The sequence below is a fragment of the Phalacrocorax aristotelis genome, chromosome 1 (genome assembly GCF_949628215.1).
Source record: "Phalacrocorax aristotelis chromosome 1, bGulAri2.1, whole genome shotgun sequence".
Lineage (NCBI taxonomy): Eukaryota > Metazoa > Chordata > Aves > Suliformes > Phalacrocoracidae > Phalacrocorax > Phalacrocorax aristotelis.
In genome coordinates this window covers 132,931,032-132,943,432 of record NC_134276.1, presented here as the reverse complement: position 1 = coordinate 132,943,432, position 12,401 = coordinate 132,931,032, and the positions used below count along the sequence as shown (strand labels likewise).

The 12,401-nt window shown below is 48.7% G+C and overlaps 1 protein-coding gene across 6 annotated transcripts; it reads right to left on the bottom strand.

The window, feature by feature from the left end:
• Positions 1–358: 358 nt before the first annotated feature.
• On the bottom strand, positions 359–12,174 carry PEX5 (peroxisomal biogenesis factor 5). Of its 6 annotated transcripts, none has more exons than XM_075109324.1 (16): positions 11,909–12,174; positions 11,138–11,337; positions 10,614–10,649; positions 10,305–10,437; positions 9,501–9,635; positions 8,276–8,381; positions 6,968–7,058; positions 6,533–6,649; positions 6,055–6,147; positions 5,759–5,878; positions 5,061–5,204; positions 2,846–2,916; positions 2,463–2,678; positions 2,157–2,322; positions 1,804–1,961; positions 359–1,433 (listed from the first exon to the last, which is right to left on the bottom strand). In XM_075109324.1, exons 2-16 carry the CDS (start codon positions 11,285–11,287, stop codon positions 1,232–1,234), a joined length of 1,938 nt encoding a protein of 645 aa, XP_074965425.1. In that variant the 5' UTR covers positions 11,288–11,337; positions 11,909–12,174; the 3' UTR covers positions 359–1,231. The 6 variants fall into 6 exon arrangements, with proteins under 6 accessions (XP_074965425.1, XP_074965441.1, XP_074965449.1 ...); XM_075109340.1 differs by having other exon boundaries at positions 11,138–11,341; positions 11,909–12,038; XM_075109348.1 differs by lacking the exon at positions 11,909–12,174 and adding an exon at positions 11,713–11,892.
• Positions 12,175–12,401: the final 227 nt, after the last annotated feature.

The window sequence follows — 12,401 nt, the reverse complement described above, 5'->3', positions numbered from 1 at the left end:
GGTGATAAAATGTGACACAGCTTCCCTCACTGCAGATAGAAAGAAAATGAAAAAAGTGCTTCACTGACCCCTAAACCTAAGCAAGGAAAAAGAGCACTTTTGGCACAGGGAGGCTCTTCTGCTGGCTCACAGAACTGAAGTCTGAAGATATGGCAAAATTAGGTCCTTTAAGCTTCATTTGCATATGAGCTATCAATAAAACAAAACCTGGGTCAAAAGGGAGACAGAAACAGAGAGACTCTGATCTATCTTTAGAAAACCAGTAGGCTTATACCTCCCCCCACCCCACCCCCACCCCCCTGCCCGAGATCTATACTACCCCCTGCATGCAGCTCCAACAGAGGTACAGAGAAAGATGTTGTTTTGGCAATTTTAATTCACCCCCCCCTTATTATACAAAATACTTTACAATTAAAAAACATTTTCCCCAATAAAATCATATACAGATATTTATAATTAACAAGATTCAGTTACACACAAGATGGGGAACTTCTGCACATATGAAAACAGTGACAGATGATCAAGTGAATATTAAGACTTAACCCTTCCCTCACCATATTCTGGGAGGGGAGGTTATATTTTAGACTTTCATTCCTATCACATTCCCTCAAGCCTGAACTCTAGGATCTCCTCTTACCCTGACAGGCTAAGGGGCTCCACCTGTCTCGCTAGCACAAGTACTCCATTTTTAAAAGCTTCATTAGGAGGCTGTACTATGAAGTTACCAGTACCCAGAAAAGGGGACTGCTGCCCCCAGTCTTCCCTAGCAACCCATATACACACATGCAAGCACATACATGGGGGAAGCATGTTCAAAACCCAGAATTTTTCACCCTTTCACCAAATGGCAATCCCACCTCACCAAAGCAACCTGCATCCAGGTTGCATTCAGCAGGTAGCCTCTGCAGAATGGCTGTCATAAGGTCTCATAGCCAAGCTGGGCATTGGGCAAGAGGGCTGGATGTTGCTGTCCTCCCCACTTTGATCATCTGCCTACCAGGAGAGTGTCACTCAGCCATGGAGGTGATAACATGAACCACTCAGATGCTCAGGCCACAACAGACAGGTAGGGGAAGTTGCACACTTCAGCAGGAGGTCCTTGAAGAGAGTTGCCAATGATCTGCCCTACCAGAGCAAAGATACATGTGAACCCTAGTGAACATTTTCTCTCTAAGGAAGGTCACTGCTGGGCTGGGCCAACCCTGCACTCGCAGGGGAGCCCATCCCAGAGTCACTGCTGGAGGCCAAATGCCTGAAGCAGTGTGGGAAGATCATGGGCATCAGCTGCCCCATACAGGTCACTCTGCCCCAGCATGGAGAGGGCCATGCGGAGGGTGCTCCAGATGTTGTCAGACATAGCGCCTTGCTGCCCCCGCGGACCACGGCTCTTCTGCTGCATGTGCAAAGCCTCTAAGAAGTGCTCCACAGCCTCACTGTCAACATGAGAACATACACATGCTTATTGGAGAAGACTGTACATCTCATACTCCCTTCCCCCATTTACTTCTAAAGTACTTCCCCTCCAAAACAGTTTCACCTCTTCACCAGATCCTGCCCTGCTCCAGAATCACTAGAGATTCCCCCTTTTCCCCCTTAACAGTAACTGAATTCCAGATGTCCCCTACTCCAACTGTATCTGCATGACACTCTGATCTCAGGGCAGAGTCCACACTCTTGCTTGGCCTTCCTATGCCAAGGGAAGGCTGCAGGCAGTGTGGCACTGCCCTAGTAACCTACCACAGTCTCTCCCACAAACACATGCACATTCATGGGTCACAGCAGATCTGCCCATCCTGTGCTCACCGGTGGGCACCTAAGTTGATGCAACTGATGCCCAAGTTATAGCGAGAGCGGATGTATCCTGGCTGGAGCTCCAGTGCCCGACGATATGCAGCCACAGCTTCCTCACTCCGATTCCCATTGGCCAGGGTGGCACCAAGCTTGTTCCACAGAAGATGGTCCTAGAGGAGGGGACAGAGAGAAAGGGTTGAGATAAACTAGACCTTTTTAAGCTCCAAGCCAACGATCCCTTCCCCATATGTCTATCTTATTCCTCCAGTCCAAAAATGTACCTCTCCTACAAGCAGCACCTCCACCCAAACCTTCACCCCTAAACTTCCAGGTACCTCCAGCATCCACAGTCTTCCCTTTCTTACATTGGGGCGCACACTGAGCGCGGCACTGAAGCAATCCACAGCCTTTTCATACTCGCCACTAAGGTTGAAAAGGACACCCAGGCCACACTGAACATCTGGATCCACAGTTGAGGGGTTGCTGCGCACAGCTGCTAAGAACAGCTCTTTCACCTCCATGAACAGCGAGCTGGAAAAGCACAGAACAAGGATATTGGTGTACTGTGGAGAGAGCTGGCCTTGGGTTTCTCCCCCTGCTCCTGCCTGGAACATTCCCAACCCTCCAAGAAGCCTTTCAGGTGAAGGCTGAAATTTGTAACCCTAACTTACTCAGACAGCAGGGAACCTAGGACATGCTTAGAAGGCCCCAGGTTTGTCCCCGAGACACTCTCCTGCAGTTCCTTCTCCAGCAGGTGGGCGTAGTCCGGTTTATGGCGTAGCCAGTCCCGCAGGGTCTCACATGCCTGCTTCTGCAAGGACTCGTTGGTGAAGCTGACCGCTAAAGCCATAAGTGCTGTGAGGTTCCCAGGCTGCAGTTCCAAGCACCTTCAGGTCAAAGAAAGAAAAGTGAATACAGTATTAAATCAGTCTGGGATACACCCAGGTACAGGAGGTAACACAATCAAGACAGAGCACACCATGGTGGCCATATGACCCTTGTGGCACTATGCACTAGACAGAGTCATGCTCTGCAGCTCTTCCACAACACTCACTGTCTGAGGGCGCTGATTGCCAAAAGCTCCTGTTCATTCTCTGCTTGGGTGGTTCCCAGATATTGCCAGGCCTGGAGAAGATAAAGATGCACAAAGTCAGACTCCTTCACATCCATAGAAAGAGATCAGCCGACAAACCACAGGCACAGAGATTAAATCCATGGTATTATCCCACACATGTTTTTAGAGTGAGGCCAAATATATGCAAGTATACACATTAGCTACAGAGATAAGTATCTTTTGTAAGACATATAGACTTTGTGGCACATAGGTCTTCAAGGCCAATAAAACTGATGTTCTTACAGTGAAAAGAATAGTTAATATCTACCTGGAGATCTATCACAAAGCAACTGTTGGCAGTTTTACACTTTTAATTCACAGAATCCCCACTTTACACTTCTAACTGTTGTCAAACTGCAGAGGAAGGAGGGAAAGCAGATCTCATTTCTTAAGAACAAAACGGCATAGTAGCATCACTAATAATGAGACCCCAAGGTAGGCAGCTGTATAAGCTTGTGCAGTGGTCCACTAGCAACTGATAATCTTGGGAGTTGACTGTCAGACCTGACTGTAGAAGAACTGTTATTTTACTGAATCTTCAATCATCATGACATCAGTACACAAAAACCACTTCCATCTCCAGGCTGCTGACATAGGGAATAATTAATTAAGGCACTAAATCCAAAGTACCTGTTCACTTTATGTTGACAACCATGCCCATTGCTCAAAGACAGGCCACATAGTCAGCAGGATTGTCAGCATGAAGTACCCACTTTTTGAATAGTATCCACTATCTTAAGGAAAGAAATTGTTTCATTAGCAAAGACCCAGACACACTGCACAAGCCACCACAAGCAAGAGGCAATCTACTGTCTTAAATCTCTAATGCCTCACCATATAGCTAACTGCAACTCAAGAAGAGCTGACCAGTGGTAAACTGCATGGTGTTCTGCAGGCAGAAGAGCTGAGATTCAAGGTAAAGTTGTGATTTGGACCAAAGCAACCATGACATTTCCTTCAGAGCAACTGTTCAAGTCTATTTGATAACTGTACCATTTGCAAAGTCTTGACTTCTGTACTTTCTGCAGAGTCACAACAGAAGAGTTCAGAATGTTTTCAATACAGCTAGCCAGAATTGACCCAAGGTTTTTTCCCCTAAGGTTTTAACTACCTCTCCATTATGCTCAGCATGCAGCCCACACTGCCTAAGAGAAGAGTGCCGATTCTAAAAGAATACTAGCAAAACCTTTTGACCACTTTAAAGCTAAAGTAGATCTCCAAAACCTCTGCTTACTTTTCACCTATTCGCAGTACTCTAGAAAGTTAGATACCTGTATTCCCAAAAGCCAAGAACCTTTGTTCTGAGAGATCACTCTCATCTAAGCCTCAGGATAAACAAATTACTTATTTCTGATCATATACAGTTAGCAGGGCTTGAATCAGACACACTGAGAATGCATCATCTCTGGGTCCTTGAGGCAGGCACTCCAGAAACGGACAACATGGATGTACTTGCATTCTTCCTCTTCCTCCTGAGGATATCCAGGTCCTTTACCTCTGGAGAAAGGTGCACAGATTATCCCATTTCTCAATCCATCCTGCAGAAGCTGAAGTGCTTTATGGAAATAAGTATTCAATGAATTAGGAACTAGAAACTTGTCTTCAGTATAACAATCATTCTCTGGCCCACAGCATCAAATGAAGACTGTGATGACACCCAAGCCATCTCTCTCAACCCTTTTGGGTTACATATTCTCCTGGCATCTAGACGGAAGACCTAACCAGGACCCCTAGTCTAACAAGCTGCTCAGAATTAGTCTTTAGTACAGATATTGAAAGCAGTTACCTGCCATAAGCATCTCCAAACTTGCAAATGTCTTTATGACTTCCACAGAAGCAACTTAAGAGATGAGAACTCCTTGTCAGCTCCACGCAGTCTCCTGTACTCCAAAGATTTTACAACACAGCTCTGGGCCAGAGCCTTTACACTTTTTGTAACTGACCTTAGTCATAAACCTCCTTGCCCACAGCTCTCCTGGGGATTCATATACATTAGCTACATACCCAGAGCCACAGAAAAATGAGATGTTTTCATACAACCTGCACAGCTCCTAACACTAAAGCGAGTTTTCTACACACACCCTTACACATCACAAAGTAAGAATCCAAGTAGCAGGACACCTGGCCAAGGCCTATTATCTCTGCTCTCACTCACCTCCATATGATCTGGCTTCTGTTGCACTGCAGCCTCAAAAAGCAAGACAGCATTTGGGAGGTCACCTTCCTCCAAGCGCTTCCGCCCCTCTTCAAATGCATCCGGGTGGTCTCTCATGGGATTATCTTCCTCAAACTGGTAACCCTAGCAGGGAAGACAGGCAGGGGCTAATGCTAGGAGAGGCTTAGGGAGAAAAGCACTCTCTACAGTACAGCACAGTCTAGTCTTGCTGCATCAGAAACACTCAAACTGCAGACCAGAAAGCACTGCATCCTCTGTTAATTCACAGCAGATCAGAGGACAATGGCTTTTCTGCCTGCCTGCTCTGTGCTGTAAAATTCCCCTAAACCAGACCTGGAAGAAGTTGCAACAGAAACTAAACATCTGACATGAATCCTATCAGCTTGGGGGGTGGGCAACAACACTTGCACTCATTGCAAAGAACCCCAGCACTAACTGGCATTTGGTGTTGGGCAAGAACTAGACAGCACCAGTAGACAAGCACAAGTGAAAACAGTATTTGTTTAACCTCTAGATAATCTGGGATGAGGGTGCAAGTGACAGCAGAAGATCAGTGTGAGAAGGAATGCTAGCAGCATTTGGGGTCTGTGGAGCTCACCTGCAAGGCAGATGTACTGCCAGTCTCCTCAAGGCAGTCCATCACAGTGCTAGGGCTGAGAGACCCTATTCTGTATTACCTTGTCATATGATGAGGAGCTGAGGTCTTCATAGTCAGAGAGCCAAGGGTGAGCTTCTGCATCTCTCTTAGCCATCTCCTCCCATTCTGCCTGGAGTTTGTCCCAGAAATCCACATCTGACTGAAGGGAGAACAGAATGTGACTAGAGTACCTCAACTATTAACTGAGCTCTATAGACAACCCAGAGAGCACCCTCTTAAATGTTTCTCGCCCTTCTCACAGCATGCAAAGGAGAGAGGTAACCCTACCATGGGCTCTCAGGTGGTACTCCAGCCCTCCTCCTCCATCAGTTTTACCTCCACAGCAGTCTTTGCCTGCTCAAATTCCGTATCAAGAGCTGACATGTTCCCAGATTGTGCAAACTGATCCACCCAGGCATCGGATGCCCCCTGGGAGATTGGAAACAGAAACACACCTTTCTTTTTAGAATCTGGCAACCTCAGGGCACATCCCAAAACAGCAGGAGGGTCTGTGATGACCCCTCCTTCCCATCAGCAAGAACTGATGGCCTGTAAAGCAGAAGAGAGTTCATTTGGGTACCCCCTTCCTCCCAGGTGCTACAGGAGATGAGGAAACTCACACTGCCCAAATACCTTCCCAGCTTCTAGCTAGACTCTGCTAAGAAGAGCCCAACAGCCCCTCCCTTGCCTCCCCCAGCCTAGTTATTAGTAGAGTATTGCTGAGAGTTGGACTTGCCATTCTCCCTCTCCCCCAGACTGTGCACTGTGGCAAAAAGTCTTCCTCCTTCAGAGCACATAGGGCTGGGGCTCCTACCTGCTGCTGTATAAACTCAGCTGCCCATTGCTCTGCCTGATCTTGGTCTCTGTGGGTCACCTGATTAGCTTCGATCGATACCCTCCCATCTCCGATCTGGCGGACAAACTTTAGGAACTGTGGCAGAGAAATGAAACAAGGGTGGAGCTGGGCAGATGCTTTGCCAACAAGCCCTCTACTCATTCCCACCCCCCTTCAATAAAAGGGCTTCTCTCTGCAAAGTCAGCACGGAAAGTCTGAAAAGGTGGAGAGTAATGTGGTAGAGATGGATAGTATCTACAGTGGACTGTAGGGTTCAACTTATACGAATGAGGGAAGAAATGGGAACATGGGACAGCAGGAAGCTTTATTCTGTCACTGTCTTTCCCCTTCCCAAATCCCCACAGCCCTTATTCACACTAGATATCTGTCAGCCCCAGTCAGGGAATTTCTTACCTCAGAGTTCTTGAGTTTTGGATCATCCACTTTTGAGAGGAAATCACTAACAGTTTTCTTAAGATCATCCTCAGGCTGATATTCCTCATACCTGTGTTCAGAGGAAGTAAAAGGGAAAAAGGTAGCCTGATACCAGGGAACAGCAAACTCTTTCACTATCAACAGTCTACACAATGGGCCAGACAACAGTACTGAGGGATACAATGCCTCATCAAAGATGCTGGGGTTCTAAGTGATTCAGTACCTTTATCCATCTGTAAAATTTCAAAATTGATACTAGGTTAACTGTGCAAGTGACTGACACAAACAGTAGCAGAATTAATCAACTACAATGACAGCACAGTTCCGCAGAACTGTCCGGATTCTTTGGTAAGCTTACATGCTATCAGACATTGCAAGTTTTAGCACTACCAAAAACAAGGCCATATATCTAGGAACAAAGAAAGTAGGTCATGCTCATGGAAGAGGAACAGTATCTTGGAAAAGCATCAACTCCGCAGAGGATTGAGGGCTCATAGCAAGCACACAACTCAGTATGTTGTCTGGCTTACAGCAGGATAGGACCAGTTGCAGGTGTTACCACTACATTCAGTCTTGGTGAAGTCTTTAGAACTGGCAGTGATAACTCAGGGATGTCCACATTTGCAGAAAGGTATCAGAAAAGGAAGGAGAATCCAAATATTGATAATCTCTTTTAGGGAAAGATCTAAGAAGCCTGAATTGTTTGCTTGTGTTTTGCTTCTTTAATTGAAAAACTTGAATGCAGTCAACAGGTACCTACCTATTCAGAGAACATCTGTAGTAATAGACTGTTCTTTAATCTACTACAAAAAAACACATTAGAGTAAGGTCTGGAAGGCTGAATCTAGAAACATACAGAGGAAAGGCTGGATGTGGCTTGTCTGATAGGGAGAACAAAAGGATGAAAGTTCACAACTAGTAGAGCCTAGTATTTGAGATTTTCAAAACTAAAAAGCATCTGCGGTGGAAAAAAGTTCTGCTTGATTAGAAGTTCCAGAACTCACTCCTAAAATCACTTTAAGGAGCTCTGCATTAGGCATGAGATTAAGTTAGCCTACATGATCACAATATCTTCCTGGAACTAGAAAATAGAAAAGCTAGGACCTCTTAAACGTCAGCCTCCAAGCGTTTTCTCCTCTCTTCTCTGAAACCAAAGGCCTGAGAACATCAATTCAGGTTAAATGACTCAAAAGCATTCAGGCCCTAGCAGATTTCTATTGCCTATCCAAAAACTTCACCCACCCAAGTGCCTAGCAGCAATAACTAGTCTTGAGAAGACAGACTCACCATTTATCTGCCAAAGACTGGTCTTCTGATTCCCCAAGCCACAGTTTCTCCTCTGACTGCTCTAGGTACTCTTCTGCCCACTTGGCAGGAGACACAGACAGTGGATCTACACAAGACATCAGGAAGAATGGGGAGAAGAGTAATACAGGCAGACCATCAGTCAGATTAACTACAGATTTTGCTCTCTCCACTTTACACACAGCTAACACACAGAGAAAAGTCTTGAAAATTTGTTTACACTTGTTTCTTCTAATTTTGTTTATTCTGATGTAAAAATCAAGCCTTAGGTTCAGACTGTGTATTAATACAGATGCCATTGTGGTGACATTAACCTCAGGATTTTCTACTTTATTTTCACAACCTATTCATCTGCTGCATGTGGGATACTATGTAGGTCAAGAAAAATAGCAACACACTACAAGTCTCTGTCAAAAGCACAGCCTACAAAGCACCAGGTTTTCCTCAGAACTTTCTCAGAGACTTTTGTAAATGCTGATTTATATTTCCAGAAGCATTAAGAGTAAAGGTCAAAAAATGGGACTACCTGGCTCTCTACAGTGGCCTCTCCTGGAGAAGAGAATAGCATCCATTTAAATCTTACTCATAACTTCCAGATTAGGTCATGGATGGTAACAGGACCCTATTCCAGCCCCAGCTCTATACACAACGCAGGATGGCTTTTCAGATAAACTACTGGCTTCCTTGAAACTGAAAACTTAACCTTTGGGTCAGAAACATTCACTTTGCACATTTCCAAGGTGCAACATCCCTCTATCCCCATGAAACTGACAAAAAGTATTTGGCTGAAGCACATTAAACAATATTTACCTTTATACCAAAGGCAAATTTAGCCTTAAGAGAGGGAGTTAGAGAATATGTAAGCAAGAAGCAGTACCAGACCATCTCCAGAATTTGCATCAGTACATCATAATTTTTATAAAAGCAGCTTGAATAGCCTGCTTCTAAGTTCTCCAAATAACCTAAGCTGAAAACAAGAGACCCTTACACCTGAATAAAAGCTTCCACACCACACTGCTCACAATTTGGCTAAGCCATCGCAAAGCACCTTTCCCCACTCCCCCACCCTCCCCGTTAAAGCTGCTACAGTAAACACCGACTGCTGGGCCCAAAGCATTACTCCCATTTCATATTCAGTAACTCTCCACTACACACAGGCATATGACTGGGCAACATCTTGACGGTAATTCCTAAAGGGACCCTTCACCTGTCACTTCAGCAATAAACTCCTGTGACCAGTCAGCTTCATTGTAATCTGAAGAGACTTCACCAGCACTATCTGCTGCAGCCAAGAACTCCTGAGTCCAGTTTTCAGACAGTGCCAGGGCTGCCACACCTGGAGCTACAAGAAGAAAAAAACAGAAGTGACAACTGGAGGACTCAAAGGAGTCATTTAAGTGTTCCAGGCTAGCCCTAATCACCTCTGATCTTTCCCTTTCTCTTTGTTAGAGTAAGATCACAGAAAGATTCCACTTGGAAGGAATCTCTAGAGGTTGCTAGTGTTCCGATAGCAGGTTAACACTACACATTAGGTTGCTCAGGGCATTCATCAGGTAACGTCTGAACTTGTCTAAGGCCAGCAATTCCCCAGCCTCCCTAGGCACCTGTTCCAGTACTGAACCACCCTCCAAGGGAAGAAATGTCTCCTTACATCTAGTCAGTTCCCCTTTCCTCAACTTGTGTCCATTGCTCCTTGACCTTTTGCTGGGTATTGCTGTGAAGATCCTGACTGTGGCTGCTGAAGATAGCAACTAGACACTCTACTCCCCCAGGCTGAACAAACACAGTTGCCTCAGCCTTTCCTCTTACACCACGTATTACAGTCCCTGAATACCTTACTGATCTCCACTGGACTTGTTGCAGTATGTCAGGGTACTGGGAAGCCCAAATCTGGAAACAATACTCCAGATAAAATCTCACAAGTGCTGAACAGATGGGAATCAGCCTGCTAGGAGGTTAACAAAAACCCCAGGACCCTTTCCAGCTCTCTACCAACTCTAACTCTCCTCACCTCGCTGAGGTGCCTGTCGGAAGCTTGACTGTTCAATCTCTTGCATCTCAGCCAACAAGTCATCCATCTTAAAGGTCTGGGGTGCACGGGACAGTAAAGGGGCATTCTGCTCTTGCAGGAACTCTCCAACCAGCTGCCAAAGACAGAGGTGGATTACAAACATAGCATAGAAGATGAACAGGCAGAGCCATGGAGCATGAGAGAAAGAAATGGGCTTGTCAGAAGGAAATATTAATATCAGGTAAAGGGAAAAATAGAAAACAGTGTTGATGAGAAAAGCAGTAAGGACATGCATCAATCTGTCCTTACCTCATCTTCGGTGGCCACTCCCAATGGTTTGGATACCTACAGGGAATAGTGGGCAATTATCCCAACAGCTTTGACCCCATACCCCTCTCCAGTGACCCGATTAGGTTACATCTTCCACTTGCTTAAACTTAGGCTATCAGCATTTTCTTGCATTAGCTGCCTGCTTACGTGGAAGCAAAAGGAGCAGGAATACCTTGAGTGACACTGTCCAACACGCCTCCCACCACTTTCTAGGTTAGGGCCTGTGACAGTAAGGCGTTCAGCTTACCGCTGCCACCAACATCCTCTGAGCACCCATAAACGCTGCTTCCACAAACAGGCCCTCACCCCACAACACTGTAGGACAAACTGGGTGACCCCGTGGCCTCTTTCCCCAGGAAAAAAAAGCAACACCACAACTATCTACGCTAACAGTGCCCCCGTACTGTTCACCCTATGCCCCCCTTCAACCAGCACACATCCCCCCATCCCGTGCTGACTGACCCAGCCCCGGGTCAGCAAGCAGAGCAACCAGCAACACTCACGGCTGCAGATCCGGGAACCCCAGGCGGCCAGGCCAGCGGGCCCTGAAGCCCTTCCTGCCGCAATGCTTTGTCCTGGGTGAAGTGGCCGGCCAGCTTCATGAGGGGGTTGGAGCCCCCACACTCTGGTTCCACCAGCTCCCTCATGGCCATGGCGCCAGGCGGGGACGGACGGTCGGCGTCAAACCCCACCGGGCCTGCACCTGGCTCCGGGGCAGCACAGACACCGGGTAAACACCACGCAGAGCGACCGGCTGCCGGGGCGCCCAGCGCTGGGCCCCGACCCGGCTGCCACCCGCCAGCCCCCAGTTCCCTGCGGGCCCGGGAGCCTGCCGTCTACCCAGGCCGGGAGGCCCTGAGCTCAGGCCAGAGCCCGCAGGGGCGGGGGCCGGGCTCCGAGGCACGGCGCCAAGGTACCAACTCCCCCGCCGGCTCCGCCAGGCGGAGCGCAGCCCGGGCGGGCACGGCTGCCATGGCCAGGAAGGGCCTCCACCCGCCGGCCCCGGCCACCCCGGGGAGCGGGACCCCCTCCGCGACTCCCTCCGCTCTGACCCCGCCGCCGGACCGGGACAGGATACCCGCTCGCCAGGACGGCAAGGCCGCGGCCTCCTCTATGAGCGCCGCGCCCCCGCCCCCCGCCAGCCGCCCGGGCGGCGGGACCCCCGCCCCACCCGGGCGGGCGGAGGGGACGGGAGGGGAGGGGAGAGAAGGGGAGAGGAGGGGACGGCGCGACACACCGCGGCGCGGCACGGCTCCCCCCGCCCCGTACCGTACCTGGGGCTGCCGGGGCTCGCAGGGCTCACGGGGCGGGAGGGCGGGGCCAGCTCTTAAAGGGCCAGGCACCCCGCGAGCGCCGCAGTAGAGCGCCTTAAAGGGCCAGAGGCCGTGGGCCTGGCCACTCGGGTCCCTCCCGCTACCCGCCCACCCCACAGCAGGCGACATGTCGGTGCAGCTGGAGCTGCGCCCGGGCGGCTTCAACTCTTCACGTGCAGCCGCGGGGGCGGCGCTGGCTCATCTCCGTGTCACTGCCGGGCGCCGTCACCCGGGTCACTGCGCGGCTGCCGGCTTCGCCCCGCCCTGCCCTTCTCCCGCAGCTCCTGGGCCCCTTCCCGAGCCTAGCGCTCCCTCCCTGGCGTGCCACCGGTGGCGGAGGGGGCGGGCATGCCAGCACGGGCTTTGGTACGTGCATATACTGCACAAGTATGTCTAATGTTATAATCTACCATTAAAACTATGTCACAGAGTCAACAAATACGTTGCATAGACT